General features: G+C 42.7%; 1 protein-coding gene across 12 annotated transcripts in view; it reads left to right on the top strand.

Moving 5' to 3' along the window:
- PATJ (PATJ crumbs cell polarity complex component) overlaps positions 1–17,129 on the top strand; it is a 159,642-nt gene that overhangs the window by 96,591 nt on the left and 45,922 nt on the right. For all 12 annotated transcript variants that reach the window (XM_060276858.1, XM_035122728.2, XM_060276860.1 and 9 more), the window contains 2 exons: positions 5,394–5,485; positions 16,636–16,708. In XM_060276858.1, the coding sequence (XP_060132841.1) occupies positions 5,394–5,485; positions 16,636–16,708 (165 nt within the window). The remainder of the gene's footprint in view (positions 1–5,393; positions 5,486–16,635; positions 16,709–17,129) is intronic.

The following is a 17,129-nucleotide window of genomic DNA, read 5'->3' as shown; positions in this document are numbered from 1 at the left end:
GGTAGGTACCAATTCCTCTCAGCTTATAAATGAATAAGTGTTTCATCTAGATCAGCAGTGAGCAACTGTGGTCCTCTAGAGATTGTTGGACTCCATCTGCCCCAGGCAGCATGGTTAATTGTTAGGGATGATGGGACCTGCAGGTTCTCTGTCCCTGATCTAGTCAAAGGGTTGCATACTGTAAAGAAGATTCATTTATTATTATTAATTAGTATTCTTGGCTTACTTGATGAACCCAAACGCCCAGGTCCAGGTTGCTTAGATCTATTTTCACACAATGAACCAGAAACTGATGGCAGCACTGAATGAAGCCTACTAGACAAGAGGAAGATTTTGCACTGGCATCAATTATCTCACACTACCTTAGGCTTTTCAAAGCAATCAGTCATAAGAGAATAGGAATTCTGATTGATGAACCCAAAGGCGCATCAATTCAGATACTCATCAGGACGCTCATCAGCAGGAGATTGTATAGTTTTGAATTCCATCTGAACAATTTGGGAGCTTTGCCCTGCAATGCAGAGGGAAACCTAGTTCTTTGTTCAGTTTTTAGAACCTGAACAATTTTAGAATGATATCTCCTCTGCTGAAAGTGAGCAATAACAGAAAGGTGTATCATATTGCCCAAACGCATCATTCAGATTGATTACTAAACTTGGGGTGCCGCTGGCCCTACATTCTTGGAAATCCAGCATTTGTAATCCACTTTCAACACCAAACTCCCTGACATTTCAGCTGCTGTTGTGCATTTCTGTATCAGCTGGATTTTAATAGATAAGTTATCACCATCGTATAGGAACATGCTGAGTACAAATCATTTTGAAAAGGACTTCTTTTGACAAAGAGCATGAATATGTTCTGTTTGTAAGGAAGTAACTAGACAGGGTAATAAAAAATGGAGAAATTATTTTGACCAACCTTCCATTTTTTAAAAAAAAATAAAGCATATTGCTTTTAAATCCAGTTAATTATATTTGGCTTATCTGTTGAGCTTGAATATTAATATTTTTTGCTGGCAGAACTGCTGCTTGTCTTTCGGCTGGAATGGTCACACTAATGAAATGTGATCAACTTAAAACATAGGTGGGCTGCATACTCTTGGAAAATAAAGACAACAAAAACAATCATTGGGGGGGGGAATCTGTGGCCCTCTAGATCATAGCTGCCAAGTCTCTCGTTTTTCGCGGGAAACCCCCATATTTTAAACCGTTTCCCGCTGGCAGCCCGAAAAAAATCCCGTGAATCGCCCATATTTCCTACCTGCCAGGGAGGTTCCATTTTGGGTCTTGGCGTCGCCCGATTTCCGGTGCCCAGACATGGGTAGCGAGGCACCGGAAGTCACTTCTATGCATGTCCGGACATGTGTAGAAGCGACTTCCGGTGCCGCGCTACCCATGTATGGGCACTGGAAATCGGGCGGCGCCGGCACCGGAAGTTGCTTCTACGCATGTTCAGACACTCGTAGAAGCGACCTCTGGTGCCGTGCCGCTGCTGGTCCTGCATTTTTCAGCGGGAGACTTGGCAGCTATGCTCTAGATGTTGTCCGGACTCCCAATTCCCATGAGCCGCAGCCAGCATGGCCAATTATCAGGGAAGGGGAGGGACCATAACTCAGTGGTAGAGCATCTCCTTTGCATTCAGAAGGCCCCAGGTTTAATTCATGGTGTCATCAGGTAAGGGTATCTGGTACTCTACCTGATACACTGGAGAGCCACTAGCAAGTAGACAATATTGAGACAGGATGGACCAATGGTCCAGTTCAGCTTAAGGCAGCTTCCTATGTTCCTGTCAGAAGTCAATAAGTTACCTTATTGGGGTTTTTTTAAAAAGGAAGAAAAACATCTTTTTCCTCTGGAGACAATTCTCCATCCCAATCCCCTTCCACATCCTGACACGTATAGCTGTAATTTCCTCTTCCTTAAATTTCACTCGTTAGTTTTCATTACCTTCTGTATCTCATCCACCTTCTGTGAAATATTTAAGATGTCACCCTCCCACCACTAAGAACTTGCTGCCTGTTAAGGTTTTCCTGGTATTAAATGTTATTGTAGACTTAGTTAATAATTTAGCCACTCTAGTTCCCTAGCTGGTAGTTCCATTTATTTATCTTACTCTCCCTTGAGCTTTGCTCTCCCTCCTTGACCTCCCTCCTGTGTTTCTCGTAATGAGCCTAGAGCAGCAGATTTTGTCATTACAGTTAAGTCATGGTTCTTTCCTATCCCTACCCTGAAGCCTGTAAGGAAAGCTATGCAATTGGAGGTTTTTTATTACAGTAGTTTGTGGGAAGGGGAGAGAAGCCACAGGTTGTGTTTGTGTTTATGATTTATAAAGTTACTATTAAAAATCAGTAGATTTGCTTATTATTACTATGCTTATATCCCATCTATCCTCCAAGGAGCTATAGTGATACAACAACAACAACAACAACAACAACAACAATTTATTATTTATACCCTGCCCATCTGGGTGGGTTTCCCCAGCCACTCTGGGTGGCTTCCAACAAAATATTAAAATACAATAGTCCATCAAACATTAAAAGCTTCCCTAAACAGGGCTGCCTACAGTTTTCTTCTGTGTTATCCTCACAAAAGCCCAGTGAGGTAGAAAAGGCTGAGAGACAGTGACTGGCCCAAGAATAACTCGGTAAACTTCATGGCTGAGTGGGGATTTGAACCGAGGTCCAGCAGTCTAGCCAATAACCCGCAGTGGTTGCATTCTACAAGCATAGATCTATACTTACGGTTGTTACTGGAAATGTCCGCACCCCTAAATCCAACACTGAGGCACTCAACAGCTGTGTTGAGGTGCCAGCTTATGACTGTCCAGTAGTGTCAGCTCAGGGTGGCTGTTAGAGCTTGAATAGACTGAGCACTGGTGTGATCTAGCAGGTAGCTGTTACCTTGCTGTTTGTGGGATATTCATGGCATGGGTAGATGGTAGAGGGTTTCTATCTTAATATGGAAAGTGGACTGTAGTACACAGTTGGGAGCTTAGCAATTTGTGACTACGCATTCCAGCTGATAACAATTGGAGAAAAATAGTTAAGTTGCTTAAATGCACAAGTTTTGTAAGGGAAATCTCAATCTTGCTTCATGTGGAGGGCTGCCTTCTTCACATGGAGACAGACTTCTGTGACAGTAAGCAGACGGAGGTTAGCACTGCCTGTTTTCACCCTTCATGCGTTTTTGCACAATATCTTACTAAAGTGCAGTTGTGCTTTAAAAAGACTCCTGTAGAATACTGATCTGTACTTCTGAAAGGGAAAAAGAGTAATGTAAAGTAAAAGTCTGATATGGTTTGACACTGTAATAGGTTCATAGGAAATGGGATTTCTATCGCCTCAATTCCACAGTGTGTGCAGTTTCTATCTCTCTTTCATTCTGTAGCTCTGTTTGAAGTGGTACACAATGCAAATTATGTTAATGCAACTAAACTTAACTCCCAAGGTTGTTGTGGCATAATTGATAGCCAGCCTTGCCCACATGGGTAGCTAATGCCAGACTAAAAATGCAGAATGAGAATATAAAATACATAATACAATGAAAACAAACCAATAAGTCTCCTCCCATAAACACATTTAACATTTAGAATGTTTTCAGTCAAAGGCCTGGTTGAAGAGAAAAATTTTTGCCTGGCACCTAAAGATACATAATTAAGGCACCAGGTGAGCCTCCCTGGGGAGAGCATTCCACAAATGAGGAGCTGCTGCAGAAAAGGCCCATGTTGCCACACTTGGACCTCTCATGGAGGAGGCATGATCACAGGATCCAGGTCAATTCATATGGGTAGGGCTGGTCCTGGAGGTATTTTGGTTCTGAACCGTTTAAGGCTTTATAGGTCAAAACCAGCACTTCATTGGGCTCAGAAACTAATTGTCAGCCAGTGCTTCTTTCTTCTCTTTGGTGATCACTCATAGTGGAGTAAGATTGTCTTCCATGAACATGGTTTCCGTAGGTGATTGTGGAGGCCAAGTCTGGATCCACACATCCTTCCACAGTGGGGACATAGGTTTCTGGGTGGGAGTTGTCATGGTGAGGGTTTGCCAAACATGCTTCCCTCTTAGCTCATTTCTCCCTTTTGTGTGAGTTCGAGCATCTTCAACGTTCATGACACCTTTGGTAAAGGCTGTTCTCCAATTGGAGTGCATACAGGCCAGTGTTTCCCAATTGTCAGTGTTTATACTACATTTTTAAAGCTTTGCCTTGAGAGAGTCTTTAAACCTCTTTTGTTGACCACCAGCATTACGTTTTCCATTTTTAAGCTCAGAATAGAGTAGTTGCTTTGGAAGACAATAATCAGATATCCGAACAACATGACCAGTCCAACGAAGTTGATGTTGAAGAATCATTGCTTCGACACTGGTGATCTTTGCTTCTTCCAGTACACTAGTATTAGTTCACCTGTCTTTCCAAGTGATGTGTAAAAAAATTCAGAGACACCGTTGATGGAATCTTTTGAGGAGTTGGAGATGGTGTTTATAAATGATCCATGTTTCAAAAGTGAACAGTAAGGTTGGTAGTGCCAGTGCAGTCAGGCTAGGAGCAGTATAATATGCTCAAACCGTCTTGCCCTAGTGTGTAGCCTGGCCACCAAATTCTGCATCAGCTGAAGTTTCTGAACCATCTTCAGAGGTAGCCCTACATATAACATGTTGCAGTAATCTAATTTAGAGATTACTAAAGCATAGACAACAGTAGTTAGGCTATTCTTGTCCAGATAGGGGACAACTGAGCCACCAGCTGAAAGTGATGGAAGGCACTCCGTGCCACTTAGGCCACCTGAACCTCAAGCTGACAGCATAGGATACAGAAGTACCCCTAAGCTACATACCCACTCCTTCAGAGGGAGGGTAACCCCATTAAGAGCAGGCAACCTCCCATCCATCTGGTCTAGGGAACTGTCCACTAACAGTGTCTCAGTCTCTGGACTGAACTTCAGTTTCTTGGAAATGACCAACCAAATAGGACCAGAATCATTGCAAAATGATGCCACCCACCTGTAATTCAGACAGCTGCTCCAGAAGGATTTTATGGTCAATGGTATCAAAAGCCACTGAGAGATTGAGGAGAATTAAGAGACTCATTTCTCCTGGCCATCTCCCAACAGAGGTCAAAGCAATTTCTGTGCCAAAACTGGGCCTAAACCCTGTTGGAAATGGACCTAGAAAATCAGCTTCCTCCAAGAGCAATCAAGGAAAGTCAAGCAACAAAAAACAATCCCTCCTTGTCTATTTCCTTCACTTTCTCCTTTTATGCTACTGAAGATAAGCTTCATAAAAGAAGGTTAGGATATTTCCTTCAGAGTTATTGATGGTGTAATAAAATTAGAAAACAATACTTAACCTTTTGTTACTGTTTAATTTGTAACTGTCTCAAATATTCTTCATAAAACAGATAAATAACCAGATCTTGTATGGGAGAAGTCACCAGAATGCTTCTGCAATCATTAAGACGGCACCGTCAAAGGTCAAGCTGGTATTTATACGGTAAGAATAGCATAGTCATTAACTCTTGTGCTCATCATTAGTGGCCTGAACTTGGGGGAGCTGCAAAATGGGAAAGATTCAGTATTCAAATGAAATTGAGGGCTGCTGAAGTGTGCGCCATTTGTCACACAGTTCCCTTTCTTTCATTTCACCCCATGATGTAACCTCTCGTTCTGGTGGTGCCCTCATCTTAGTCTACTGAAAACTGATTATGTCAATGCCTCGAAATTAAATTACTTTCACATTTTAGCAAGTCATGGAAGACCAGTGTGATAGATTAGAACAGAGCATAAGGTGGTTTGGTAGAAGACAATCCAAGTAAAACAGAACAAGGCGCTCTTCTTCAGTTTAACAGAAGATCGGATAATATTAAACTAACTGGATATTGTGTCACTTCCTTGAGCAATTCAGGATCCAAGTAGGAAGGGAAAACAACTAAATGATAGCAGACTCTCACCTTTTTCATATGTATTTCATGACTGCAAAAGCAGGAAATTCTTCTCATATAAGCGAAGCGTAATTCAGAGATGGTGAAGCTGTGGCTCTCAATATATCACTGGACTCCAGCTTGAATCATTCCTCACCTTTGACCACATTGGCTTGGGTTTAATGGGAGTAGGAGCATGGCTATATCTGGACAGCTACAACTCCCTTATCCACTGGTCTAGGCCATATGTCTGGCTTGCTGTGTGGAAGTAAGGAGATCCTGGAACTGGAAACGACAACATGAAAATACCCTGACACCATGGGGGGTGGGGGCATTATCTAAACCTAAATCAGTACACAATTGCTCCAGTTTGGAACAGAAATGGGGAACCTGCAGCCTTTTGCCTAATTTCATGTGATTGGGGGGAGCCCAGGGGATAGAAGGTGGGTGGGAGAGGAAAAATGAGGTTGGGGGAGATGGAAGGTGGAAGGAGAATGGTAAAGCCCCCTGTGGTTAGTTCAGGCCTCTGGCAAGAACCAAAATCCCTCCCTCAGCAGCCCATTGGACTTGAAAGAAGGGGGAGGGAGAAGTCAGATTGAGAGAGAAAAAGAATGGGGGGGGGGCGGGACTCTGCCTACTGCAGGCATGTGGCCCCTGACTTTAGCCCTAAAGGGAATGCAGCATTCAAGAGAAAAAAGGCTCCCCACCCCCAGTCTGGAGACGCCTTGAATGAAATCCATGAGGACAATTTGTGCGCATGTCATTTATTTGCCTTTGTTGCCATATTTCGATTATTACATATATCCATTCAGTTAACAACAAGGCAATCACTGTACTCTAGCCAGCAGGTATAGTGTGTTCAAATGAAGGTTTCCATTTCCATGGCCTCAGCTGGATGGGGAATTGGGTGCATAAACAGGTCCTGTGCTGGCGGCTAACCTTTCAAATCAGGTAGTTGGGGGTTGTACACATGGAGACCTTTCAGAAAGACCCCGGCAATCAGCTGTTCAAGGAGAGGCGCAGGGGGCTCATTTTTTAATGGTTCCCTCCTGCTTCTCCTTCCTTGCCAAGAATCCGGCTGGTGGCATTTTAACCTTTTGAAAGAGCTCCTCACAGGTGGATCTGCTACTCTCATTTATGCAAGCTCAGTTGGGTTGGTGCATTAATGTCTATGCTGCTGGGTGGTCCCAGAAGTGATAAGAGAGCACAGGAGGCCATTGCCTAGCAGCTGAATGACTGGGTTTGGTTTTTTTAATTTGTGTATATTACACAAGCAGAAAGGAGGAAAAACAAGGTAGCATTGGCATGATACGAGAGAAAGCAGGCACTAGAAGAGAAAGGCCTGCTCCCCTTATGCTACCTGCTGACCTTAGGCGTGCCTCTCTCTTTCGCTCTTCCCCTTGCCATTCCATTCCCTGGGCAGTTCTTTAAAGCAAGGAAAGTAATTCAAGCCGGCAACAAACAGGAAAGCCAGCATTTCCTCATGGGCAGCCTGTCCTGTTTCCCCACCTGAGGCAAAATGGGAATTGCCCCTCCTGCCCCTCTGCCATGCCCCACTTCCGCTGCTACCGCATCCCAGCTCTCACTGTATTCGGTGGGAGCCAGGGTGCTCCTCATAGTGTTGCCACTCACTCAGCTTCTCCACCCAGGGGTGGGGAAGATGAGCAGCAACGCTGCATGCCAGAAGTTCTCTTGAACTTCCACCGCTTGAGGCAGGTGCTTCACCCCACACCATGGGCTCTGGGGGTGGAGAATCTGAGGCCTCTAGGCCTCTATCTAGCCCTCTCCTCCACACAGGCCTCCTCCCCAAACCACACAAGGAATGTGTCCTTGCTTGTCTGGATGGAGAGGCACATGTTTATAAACCTCTGACTTTTCAGTGGCTGTATAATCACTTGCCCTGTTTGCTTTTTTTGTCACCCATCAATAGCATGTGGCCCTCAGAAAGTTGCCCCCAAGGGGATGTGGCTTCTTGGCTGAAAAGGGTTTCCCCGTCCCTGCTCTACAAGATTGGAATCCGGCTTAGTTACTAAACCCATGTTTTGCTTTTACTGCTACAATAAGCTTTGCTGACTGTGTGTTCAGTTCAGCTTTTAGGAGACTGCCTGATTAGATTTTAGCCCAGTGGGCGGAACTACTGTTTTATTCGATCTTTTAAGAAGGTAGAGTGCCCAGCAGATTTTTAGACGAAGGAGAAAATATTTGTGACATGTTGGTTTGGATGTAATGATCCCCTGGTGCAAGTGAAAGATGCTTGTGTTTGTGTGGAAATGGAGAAGGAGAGAGAAGAGCAGGAGGTCTCCATTTTCTACCAATTTTTGAAAGTGCCAAACCCTGTGCTGAATCAAACACCATTCTGAAGGGTCTCACTGACCCTCAGGAGAGGTTTTCCAGGAAGACGAGGGAATGCAATTGGACAGGAAAGTCCGTTCTGCTATGTGAAAACACTAGCACTAGTAACACTAGCAATTCTTATTGTTATTATTTGGCCTTTGCTTGATAGTGTGACTGGGGAACAAATGGCAAACTGGTTGGTTGGTTGGTTGGTTGGTTGGTTGGTTGGTTGGTTGGTGCACTGCAAAGAAAACCATTTGAGGACCTTTGTCATCACTTTGGCTGGTAGCAAAACAGCTCACATTGCAGATGGGATGCCTCATCTGTGGAATGCAAATAGGTCGGCTGCCACAGGGTAAAGGTAGGCAGCGGACAAGCATGATGCTATTACCTGCTAGATGTGGAAATAATTTTCTGAAGCATAGTTTTGTATATGATCTGGTATGACATTTTGAAAGAGACTGGGGAAAGAAATTGCACTATACATGAGAGGCATGGAAATATGGTGAATGGAGAAGGAACTGAGAGGTGAAATATTGTAGGATGTATAGAGGACCTAAGTTCGCTAGGAACACCAGCCAGCCAAACAATTAAGCATGTCCTTTAATCTCTCCCAGACCCTACCTTTGGCTGATCTATATCACTGCAGGCATGAACTTACTAAAAGGCTTCACCTTACTCTGCCCTTATCACATCTGTAAGGCAGGGATATTAATATTGGCTTAGCTTACAGTGTTGATGTAAACATCATTGGGACAATTTTGTGAGGAGGCTATTGCTGTATGTAAAAAAACACACCACCTTTTTTAAAGCAAGCTTTGATGTCCTGTGGCGGCCAACTACAGAATTAACATGGAAATGTGTTTCCCAGTTTTAGGATTGGAAGACTATCACTTGTTCAGATTCTCTCTTCTTAGTTGGATATTATGGAATGGTTTCCCCCTCAAGGCAAACAGCTTTAGTTTGGCTGTGGCATGCGCCAGTGACTGTTAAAATCTGTTGCCTACGCAGTTAACATTATGGTTTTCTATTGCATGTTCAGCCATTTATCAGATTTTGCAGTACAGTACCCTGAAAGCCATCATGCACCAGCTATTTCTGTAGATGCATGTCGATTTTTAATGCGTATTTTATACATTTCACGCTGTTTTGAAGCCAGAATGGTAGCCTCATCCCCATCTCAGAGTTGTGTTTATCTATGCTGGTAATCAAGAGTGAAAATGAAACCACCTCCATCCTTGGTTTCTTGTGTAGTATAGGTCAGGGGAAAACTGATGTCCGGGGGAGGAGGGTTTCTTTTCTTTTTGGCATTGTAAAAAAAAAAAAAGCTGAACAATTTTGGAAGTTTCCTAAAAAGCTCAACAACTTTTGGGGTCTCCTGGTTTTTACTTTTTGAAATATGTCAACCCTATGAATACTGAAGTTTGATTCTGGTACCCACTGTTTGTTACTGACCCTGCTTTCTGAGAAATGTAAGTAGTGACTAAATCTATGCTCCATATACTTTATAACTATATCAACCTTAGAGTCACTGTGTCTGGATCTTAAAGTCTCAATAAGTTTGACCATATGTGACTATGGTTGAAGAGCAGACCTAGTAAAATGAAAAAATAGTTGTTATCCTTGGCAGTGCAAGGCAACCAGAGGAGATTAATGATCTTGCTTTTAGCCTCCTCTTACTTTTCTCAGTTACTGAAATTAAATGTCGTGTACAGCAACTCACTCTCCATTACTTAATTGCATTTGAAAATATGTCTGGGGAAAGCTGCTCAGACGGTAGAAAAATAATATATGAAACTGGATCCAAGTGGGATTGGCCATTGCCTTGTTCTGCAAAAGATTGGATCGGTTTATTTAAATAAATAAATAAATATAAAATGGGGCCAGTGATAAAGAATGGTTAGTTTTGCATAGGAATTCTCTCTTCCCCCCTAACAGTCTAACAGATACTTGAATTTTACATAGGTATATATATAGTATCAGTGCTTTTTTTCTTTAAAAAATGTTTAGGGGTACTCTCATTTTGACTCAAGAAAACCACCATTTTATAGTTCAAATCGGAAAAAATAAATACAGTAAATGGACAAAAGTACAAATATTCACAAAATGTTTAGGGCTATGCATACCCCAGCGTCCCCCCCCCCCCCCAGAAAAAGCACCATATAATATATAAATAGCCTTTTAGTCCTAATGAGGGCCCTCAACATAAACTTTAAAATAAACTTGAATCAAACCTTTATACAGTGGACCCTCTAGTTACGTACTGCTCTGGATATGTAACTTTCGGATTACAAACGCGGCAACCCGGAAGGGTATTCGTCCAGGTTCCACCCCCGTGCGCATGCACAGAAGCGCTCAATCGTGCCGGGCACAAGCACACACAGAAGCAACGCCTCTGCCTACAGACTTTTCAGGTTGTGGATGGACCCCCGGAACAAATTTAATTCGTATCCGGCGGGTCCACTGTATATCAAAAGGTAGGTCCATCCTACTTGCCTTAAAACTGAAGCAGTTCATGAATTGTTATGAATTAGATCTCTTAAGAACCCCTCTCACTACTGATGGTGTAACTCAGGAAGTTTTAGGAAAGGAAGGAGGCAGCAGCGGCAGCGGCAGCTAGGGTCATGGCAGGGGGATTTCAGTTTTCTCCCTGACTTGATCTGGATTGGTATCTGAAGAAGTGTGCATGCACACGAAAGCTCATACCAATGACAAACTTAGTTGGTCTCTAAGGTGCTACTGGAAGGAATTTTTTTATCTTGATCTGGAGGCAGGGTTAATAGGTTTTAGCTGCTCTGAAAAGAGAGAGTGAATCTCCACATTGGAGCCACATGTATTCTCAGCTTGACTAAATCAACACTATAAAAATTGATAATAATCACTGAAGTTCAGGTTGCCTCTACCATTATAATTTTCAGCCACGAAAAGTACTTTTTGTAAATGACAAGTCTGAAGGAGGCCTAAGCTCCATTGTGTGTGGTCATTTGTTCCATTCTGTATACTTGTGGTATTAAAATGGTGTGTACATAGTTGGCCCCAAGTTGTTGGTTGTTTTTTTGTAAACCACAAAACTCTGATCTTAAAAGAAACTCTTTTCCTAATGTCTTTGCTTATTAAAGCATGGGATTGTCAGTCTTCCTTGTTTTGCTTGTTTAGATAGATGAAGCATCTATCTGTTTAACGGCTGTTAAAATGTAACTGTGAAAAATGTGACACGAATTAATAAATTCCAAGACAATACAGTACTTGGAAATATTAGGATTTAAATAATAACAAACCAAATATTGTAGATAACTAACAATGTATTCATTATAGAGATACGTATGGTCTAAAATACTGAACCACAGGGTATAATAATAGCTGGCACTTGTGATGATAAAGTAGGCAAATGAGATACAGTTAAATTTGAAAATACAGGCACTTGGATGCAGAGATCTGTAAAGCAGAGCTCCAGCAATAGATGGAAGGGGTTTGGGGAGAAGTGATTTTCACAAGATGTCCCTTTTCCCTGCAGTCTGCTTGTGGCCTTGAAAAATCTGCTCTGGAGAATTGACATACCCTCTGCAACAGTGCAGGATGTGGCGCGGGGACTGAGAGGCGGAAGAGGAATTAGTAAAAAGTTTCTCCACGATCCCTTCTGTCGGCAGAAGCCTCTACCAGAAAGATCCTAGTCACTTCTGCAAACAGAAGGGAAATTGCCATCAACTGAAGGATTCCTTCCATTTGTGGAGGATATCCACTGGATCCAGTTCGAATTTTAGTTCCTCCTATTTTCTGCTCTGTGGCAGGCCATCTGCTTTGTTTGCAGAAGATTTCCGGGTCCTATCACTGGCATCTTCAGGTAGGGCTGGAATTTACCGTCTGAAATCCTTGAGAGCTGCTGTCAATCAATGTAGATAATAGAACAATGGTCTGACTTTGTATCAGGCAGCTTCCTGTGTTCCTGTACTTCTGAAATAAATCCTATGTATCCCATTGTTATTAGGATCCTTTAGCTGACATGCATATTCACACACTTTCCCCAGCGTATTTCTTTAAATGAATTAAAACCTGGGACTTTTTGATGGGGGCTTTTCACACTTCCACCTGGAGATAAATTATAGCATTTGGTGTCCGTGATCATCATTTTACACATGGGAGTCACAAACTGATTGTGAACTTGAGAAATGTGCATGTGGGAATTCACCTTTTTTTACTATAGTACTACTGGGAATTGAAAGGCTGTGGCAGATGGTTGCATTTGTGCTGAGTTTTTATTGTCACGCACTGTAATTTCAACATTGTGTTCAGGCCCCCTCACTGGCCTGCTTTATCGTGAAAGCGAAGTTGCTATTACTTTTCATTGTAAAATAAATATATTCTGTTTTACAGCTGCTGAGATGGTAGTACAAAAGTCCATTTATTTATTTTCTGTGGTGCCGTTTAAAACACGCCATTACTTTTGAAGCAGCCTCCTTTGAAGCGGGACTAAAGTTGTGTTGAATATGTACAGTCACAGCAGGAATAGATTATGTGCGGCAACCTCTTTTCGCCTAGTTTTCTTTATTTCTTTCCTCTTACCTCAGAGAGAGTTGCTTTATATGAATAAAAATTACCATCTCTTTCTGAAATTGCACACGGTGCAGATTTAATGGGGATGGGGGAAGGCAGGTGGCAGAGGTGTGCTTAAAAATTGCTCGAAACAATGGCAAGGATCCAAAGGGCACTTGAGGGTGGTGGAGTTACATCATGCCCTACAGTGGACTTCTTTTGGAAATGGCAGCCCTGCATTGCATTGTCACATCGTGTGTTTTTCTGTACTCCGTATCATTACTTTCGGGACTGGGAAAACCACTTGTTTAAGCCTTCCTAAACATTAGTGTGCAAAGGTACTGCTCTGGTATCTAGTTTCCCCCTGAGGCACAAGCTTTTCCAATTACTTCTGCTCCGCTCCCCAGTCTTTAAACTGCAGCTCTTCACACCCCTTTCCTAAGATTAGGAGAGGCTGGGGAAAGGGAATAGCTTTGCTGTATGTGCAGAACTTGCCACAAAGCCTTCTTGTTGCCTAAATCAAAAGAGAGGACCTTTATAGAATGTCTGAAGTTGTTTTACTGCTTACAGATCTCCTCATTAGAGGCTGCATCAAGGGCTGCGGGGGCTTTGTGCTGATTTCCTTGTTACTTGTGATGATTAGCTGTTTTATATATATATTTTTCACAAAAAAATTAAACCCAACAACTGGCAGAACCTAAATGGGCACCAGACAGAAATTACCAGGTGTTATGGAGCTTTTAGATATGCTGATTAATTCTCATCAGCAGGAGCTACATCATAATTGGTTTGTATGCTTGGGAAAACAAAAGGAGCTAGAAAATTGCTGTTTTACATGCTGTACTGTTTTAAAGGGAGGTTCTTGGAAATGTGAAGCACAGCTGAGTATCATTTATCTGTAAGAATATTCTGTGTACTTCTGTATGCATTGTTCAAATATTGTCATTTCTGGCTGCCCAGCCCATCACGTTCTTTGCTAAACAAGAATATGAGAGGTTGAAAGTATAATATTGATTGCCTTAATCAGAAATTGTTTCTATCAACTATATTAGTACATCACTACAGTGTGCTTTTTTCTTCTAAAAAAATGTTTAGGGGTACTCTAATTTTCCTACTCATGTTGAAATACTGCCCCTCAGTGAGGCCAAACTTAGATTTGCAAAATGTTTAGGCGTATGCATACCCCTGCATAACCCCCCTCCCCAGAAAAAAGGCACTGCATCACTAGTTATTAGAAGAAAATGCACCAGTCCTTGTTAGGCCGCTTGGGGGGGGGGCTTAACATGGCAATCCAGTGTAGTATAGTGGTTAAAGTGTCAGACCTGGGAGACCAGGGTTCAAATCCCTCACTCAGTCAGGCAACCTTGGGCCCATTACAGTCTTTCAGCCTAACAGAGCTTGCAGGGTTGTTGTGAGGATGAAATGGAGAGGGGAGAACTATGTACCCCACCTTTAGTTCCTTTTAGGAAAGGTGAGATATAAATGTAGCAGCAGTAGTAAAGGTAAAGGGGACCCTTGACCATTAGGTCCAGTTGCGGACGACTCTGGGGTTGCGGCGCTCATCTCGCTTTACTGGCCGAGGGAGCCGGCGTACAGATTCCGGGTCATGTGGTCAGCATGACTAAGTGGTGAACCAGAGCAGCGCATGGAAACACCGTTTACCTTCCTGCTGGAATGGTACCTATTTATTTACTTGCACTTTGAGGTGCTTTTGAACTGCTAGGTTGGCAGGAGCAGGGACCGAGCAACGGGAGCTCACCCCGTCGCAGGGATTCGAACCGCCGACCTTCTGATCGGTAAGCCCTAGGCTCTGTGGTTTAACCCACAGCACCACCTGCAGCAGCAGTAGTAATCCTTTTAATTTACAAGTTTTATACTTCATTTAAAATATTTTTATATGTTCTTCATTACAAATACAAATCCAGAGGGGCTTATCAATTAAAACAAATCTAGATGCATCATACTAGTACTATAAACAATGTTGATAGTTACAACCAGTCAAATTAAAAAAAAAAATCTGGCCTGGTACTTTAGGCCACCAAAAACTTGGCCAAAGAACCAGAAGGTTAAAGAGTAGGCCTCATCCATATCTCAGAGGGCAAGGAGTTCCAAACTAGGTGCCGCCACTGAGAAGGCTTTATTCCCATGTTGTCATATAGCTCAGCTAAGAAGGGTTCCTCAGCAGATCTTAACAAGCAGGCAGGTATACACAGGATAAGGAATTCTCCCAGGTGTCTATTCCCCAGATTGCATAGGGTTTTGCAAGTCAATAGGAGTACCTTGAAGTGGTAACATATAGAGAGTCTGTGTATTTCTTTTCGAATTGGTATTACATATTTGTGACAGGACACCCCAGATAAAAGTGTAGCCACCATTGTTTGCACTAGCTGAAGCTTTCTTCAAGAACAGCTAGGGTTGCCAGACTCAATAGCGGACAGGACTTCTGTGCCTTTAATTGCCCTGCTCTCTTTTGAGTCTGGAAACCTTAAAGAGAAACCAGCAGACCCTTTGTTTAATTTCCAAGCAAAGGGTCTGCTGGTTTCTCTTTAAGGTTTCCAGACTCAAAAGAGAGCAGGGCAATTAGAGGCACAGAAGTCCTGTCCTCTATTGAGTCTGGGAAGCCTAAGAACAGCCCCACGCAAAGCACCTCCAGTCTTGAGGTCTCTGTTTCACTGTGAGCTTCTGAATGCCACTTGCTGGGAATTACAAGTGGGATGTCTGCTGTTGACCTGAGATCCTGCTTTTTGACTTCCCATAGGCCTCTGGTTGGCCATTATGAGCCATGGGCCTGATCCAGCAGGCTTTTCTTATGTTCTTATGTACTGTGGCAAGGCCAAATGTGGTAAAAGGCACTTCTTTCTGCAAAGGTCACTTGAGCCTCCAGTAATGGTTCTAATGGCACTCCCAGGCATAGCTGTCAAGTTTTCCCTTTTCTCGCGAGGAAGCCTATTCAGCATAAGGGAATTTCCCTTTTAAAAAAAGGGAGAAATTGACAGCTATGCTCCCAGGTCACACACCAGTTCCTTCAGTGAGAGTGCTACCTGTCCAGAACAGAAAACCTCCCCGATTTGCAGACCTACCCTTATCAGGATTTATATTCAACGTATTGCCCCCCTTTGACCCACTTCTGTATCTAATCAGCAGTCCAAGACCTGCACAGCCTCAACTGGCTCAGTTGTACAGAGAAAGATAGTTGGGTATCATCAGCATTCTGATCACACCTCTCTCCAAACCCTCCAATGTGCACTTCCAACAGCTGCAAATAAATGTTGATATAAAAAATTACCGTACAAAAAATTGATGGGAGCATAGCACACTATGTAAATGTTACAGGAGAGAGCAGTATTGAAAGTACTGTTGGAAATAGCCATTGGCAGGAAACATAAGCAGGAAATAACAGGTAGGCCTGTTAAAACAGTATGCTGGGCCCCACTATATGGGCCCTAATCATACTATAAGTGGTGCTGGGTTATTTGCATGCAATTTAAAATATGGAAGCTTTCCAAATTACAACGCATTTCCAATGTGGTTCTTAGTGCTGAACTTCTTGCCCCCTTGTTTTAAGCAAAATAAAGAGACAGTGATGCATTATTTGGCCAGTATCTAAATGCCTTACATTTTTACAGGGCTATGTACTTTATTGTGTTGAAGGTGCATTTTTCTTGCTCTTGCTAAACAGTTCTGGATCTGGTCAGTGCAGAGTTGGGAGCCCACCTAGAAATTCTATGTATACCACCTTAAAGGAGGGTTGTGAATGCAAGAGATAACTAAAATAACCAATAAAAGAAAATGAAGATGTTTTTGCAGTTTGTCTAATGTATTAATTCCCTCTTCTCTCCCTCTCTCGCTCACTTTTCAGCAATGATGATGCATTTAACCAGATGGCTGTTGCTCCTTTCCCATTACCCTCCAGCTCCCAGTCTTCCATTGAGGTAAGATACTTTCTGATTAGTGTTTCCTAAATGAAAGCAATTAATCATAATTAGCAGATTAATATAAACCATGGCATTCATCTAATTAAACTCTACAAAAAAATTCAGCAGAAGGCCAAGAGAGCATGAATTTCCCTTCATAATGCAATAGCTGGCATGGTTCACTGTTGTGCGCATCTGTTTGCATTTTTTCAATGATGCAAAATCAGCTCTATTTAAGTTTGAAACATTAAACGCAAAGATGAACTATGCTGAAAACCTGATACCTGAAGCACTTTCCTCTCCCCAAACCAAGGACGGAGCACTCCAGTTCACATAGGGGCACCCTCAGTGTTTTTTGGAGTGACATCCTTGCGGGTCTTGTTGATGTATATGTGTGTGTTAAAGAGCATAATGAGAATAAAGGGGCTCTCCGTGTAGG

Source organism: Zootoca vivipara, chromosome 7, assembly GCF_963506605.1.
Source record: "Zootoca vivipara chromosome 7, rZooViv1.1, whole genome shotgun sequence".
NCBI classification, from domain to species: Eukaryota; Metazoa; Chordata; class Lepidosauria; order Squamata; family Lacertidae; genus Zootoca; species Zootoca vivipara.
Note: the sequence above shows the minus strand (reverse complement) of the source record. Positions and strands in the feature narration are given on the sequence as shown.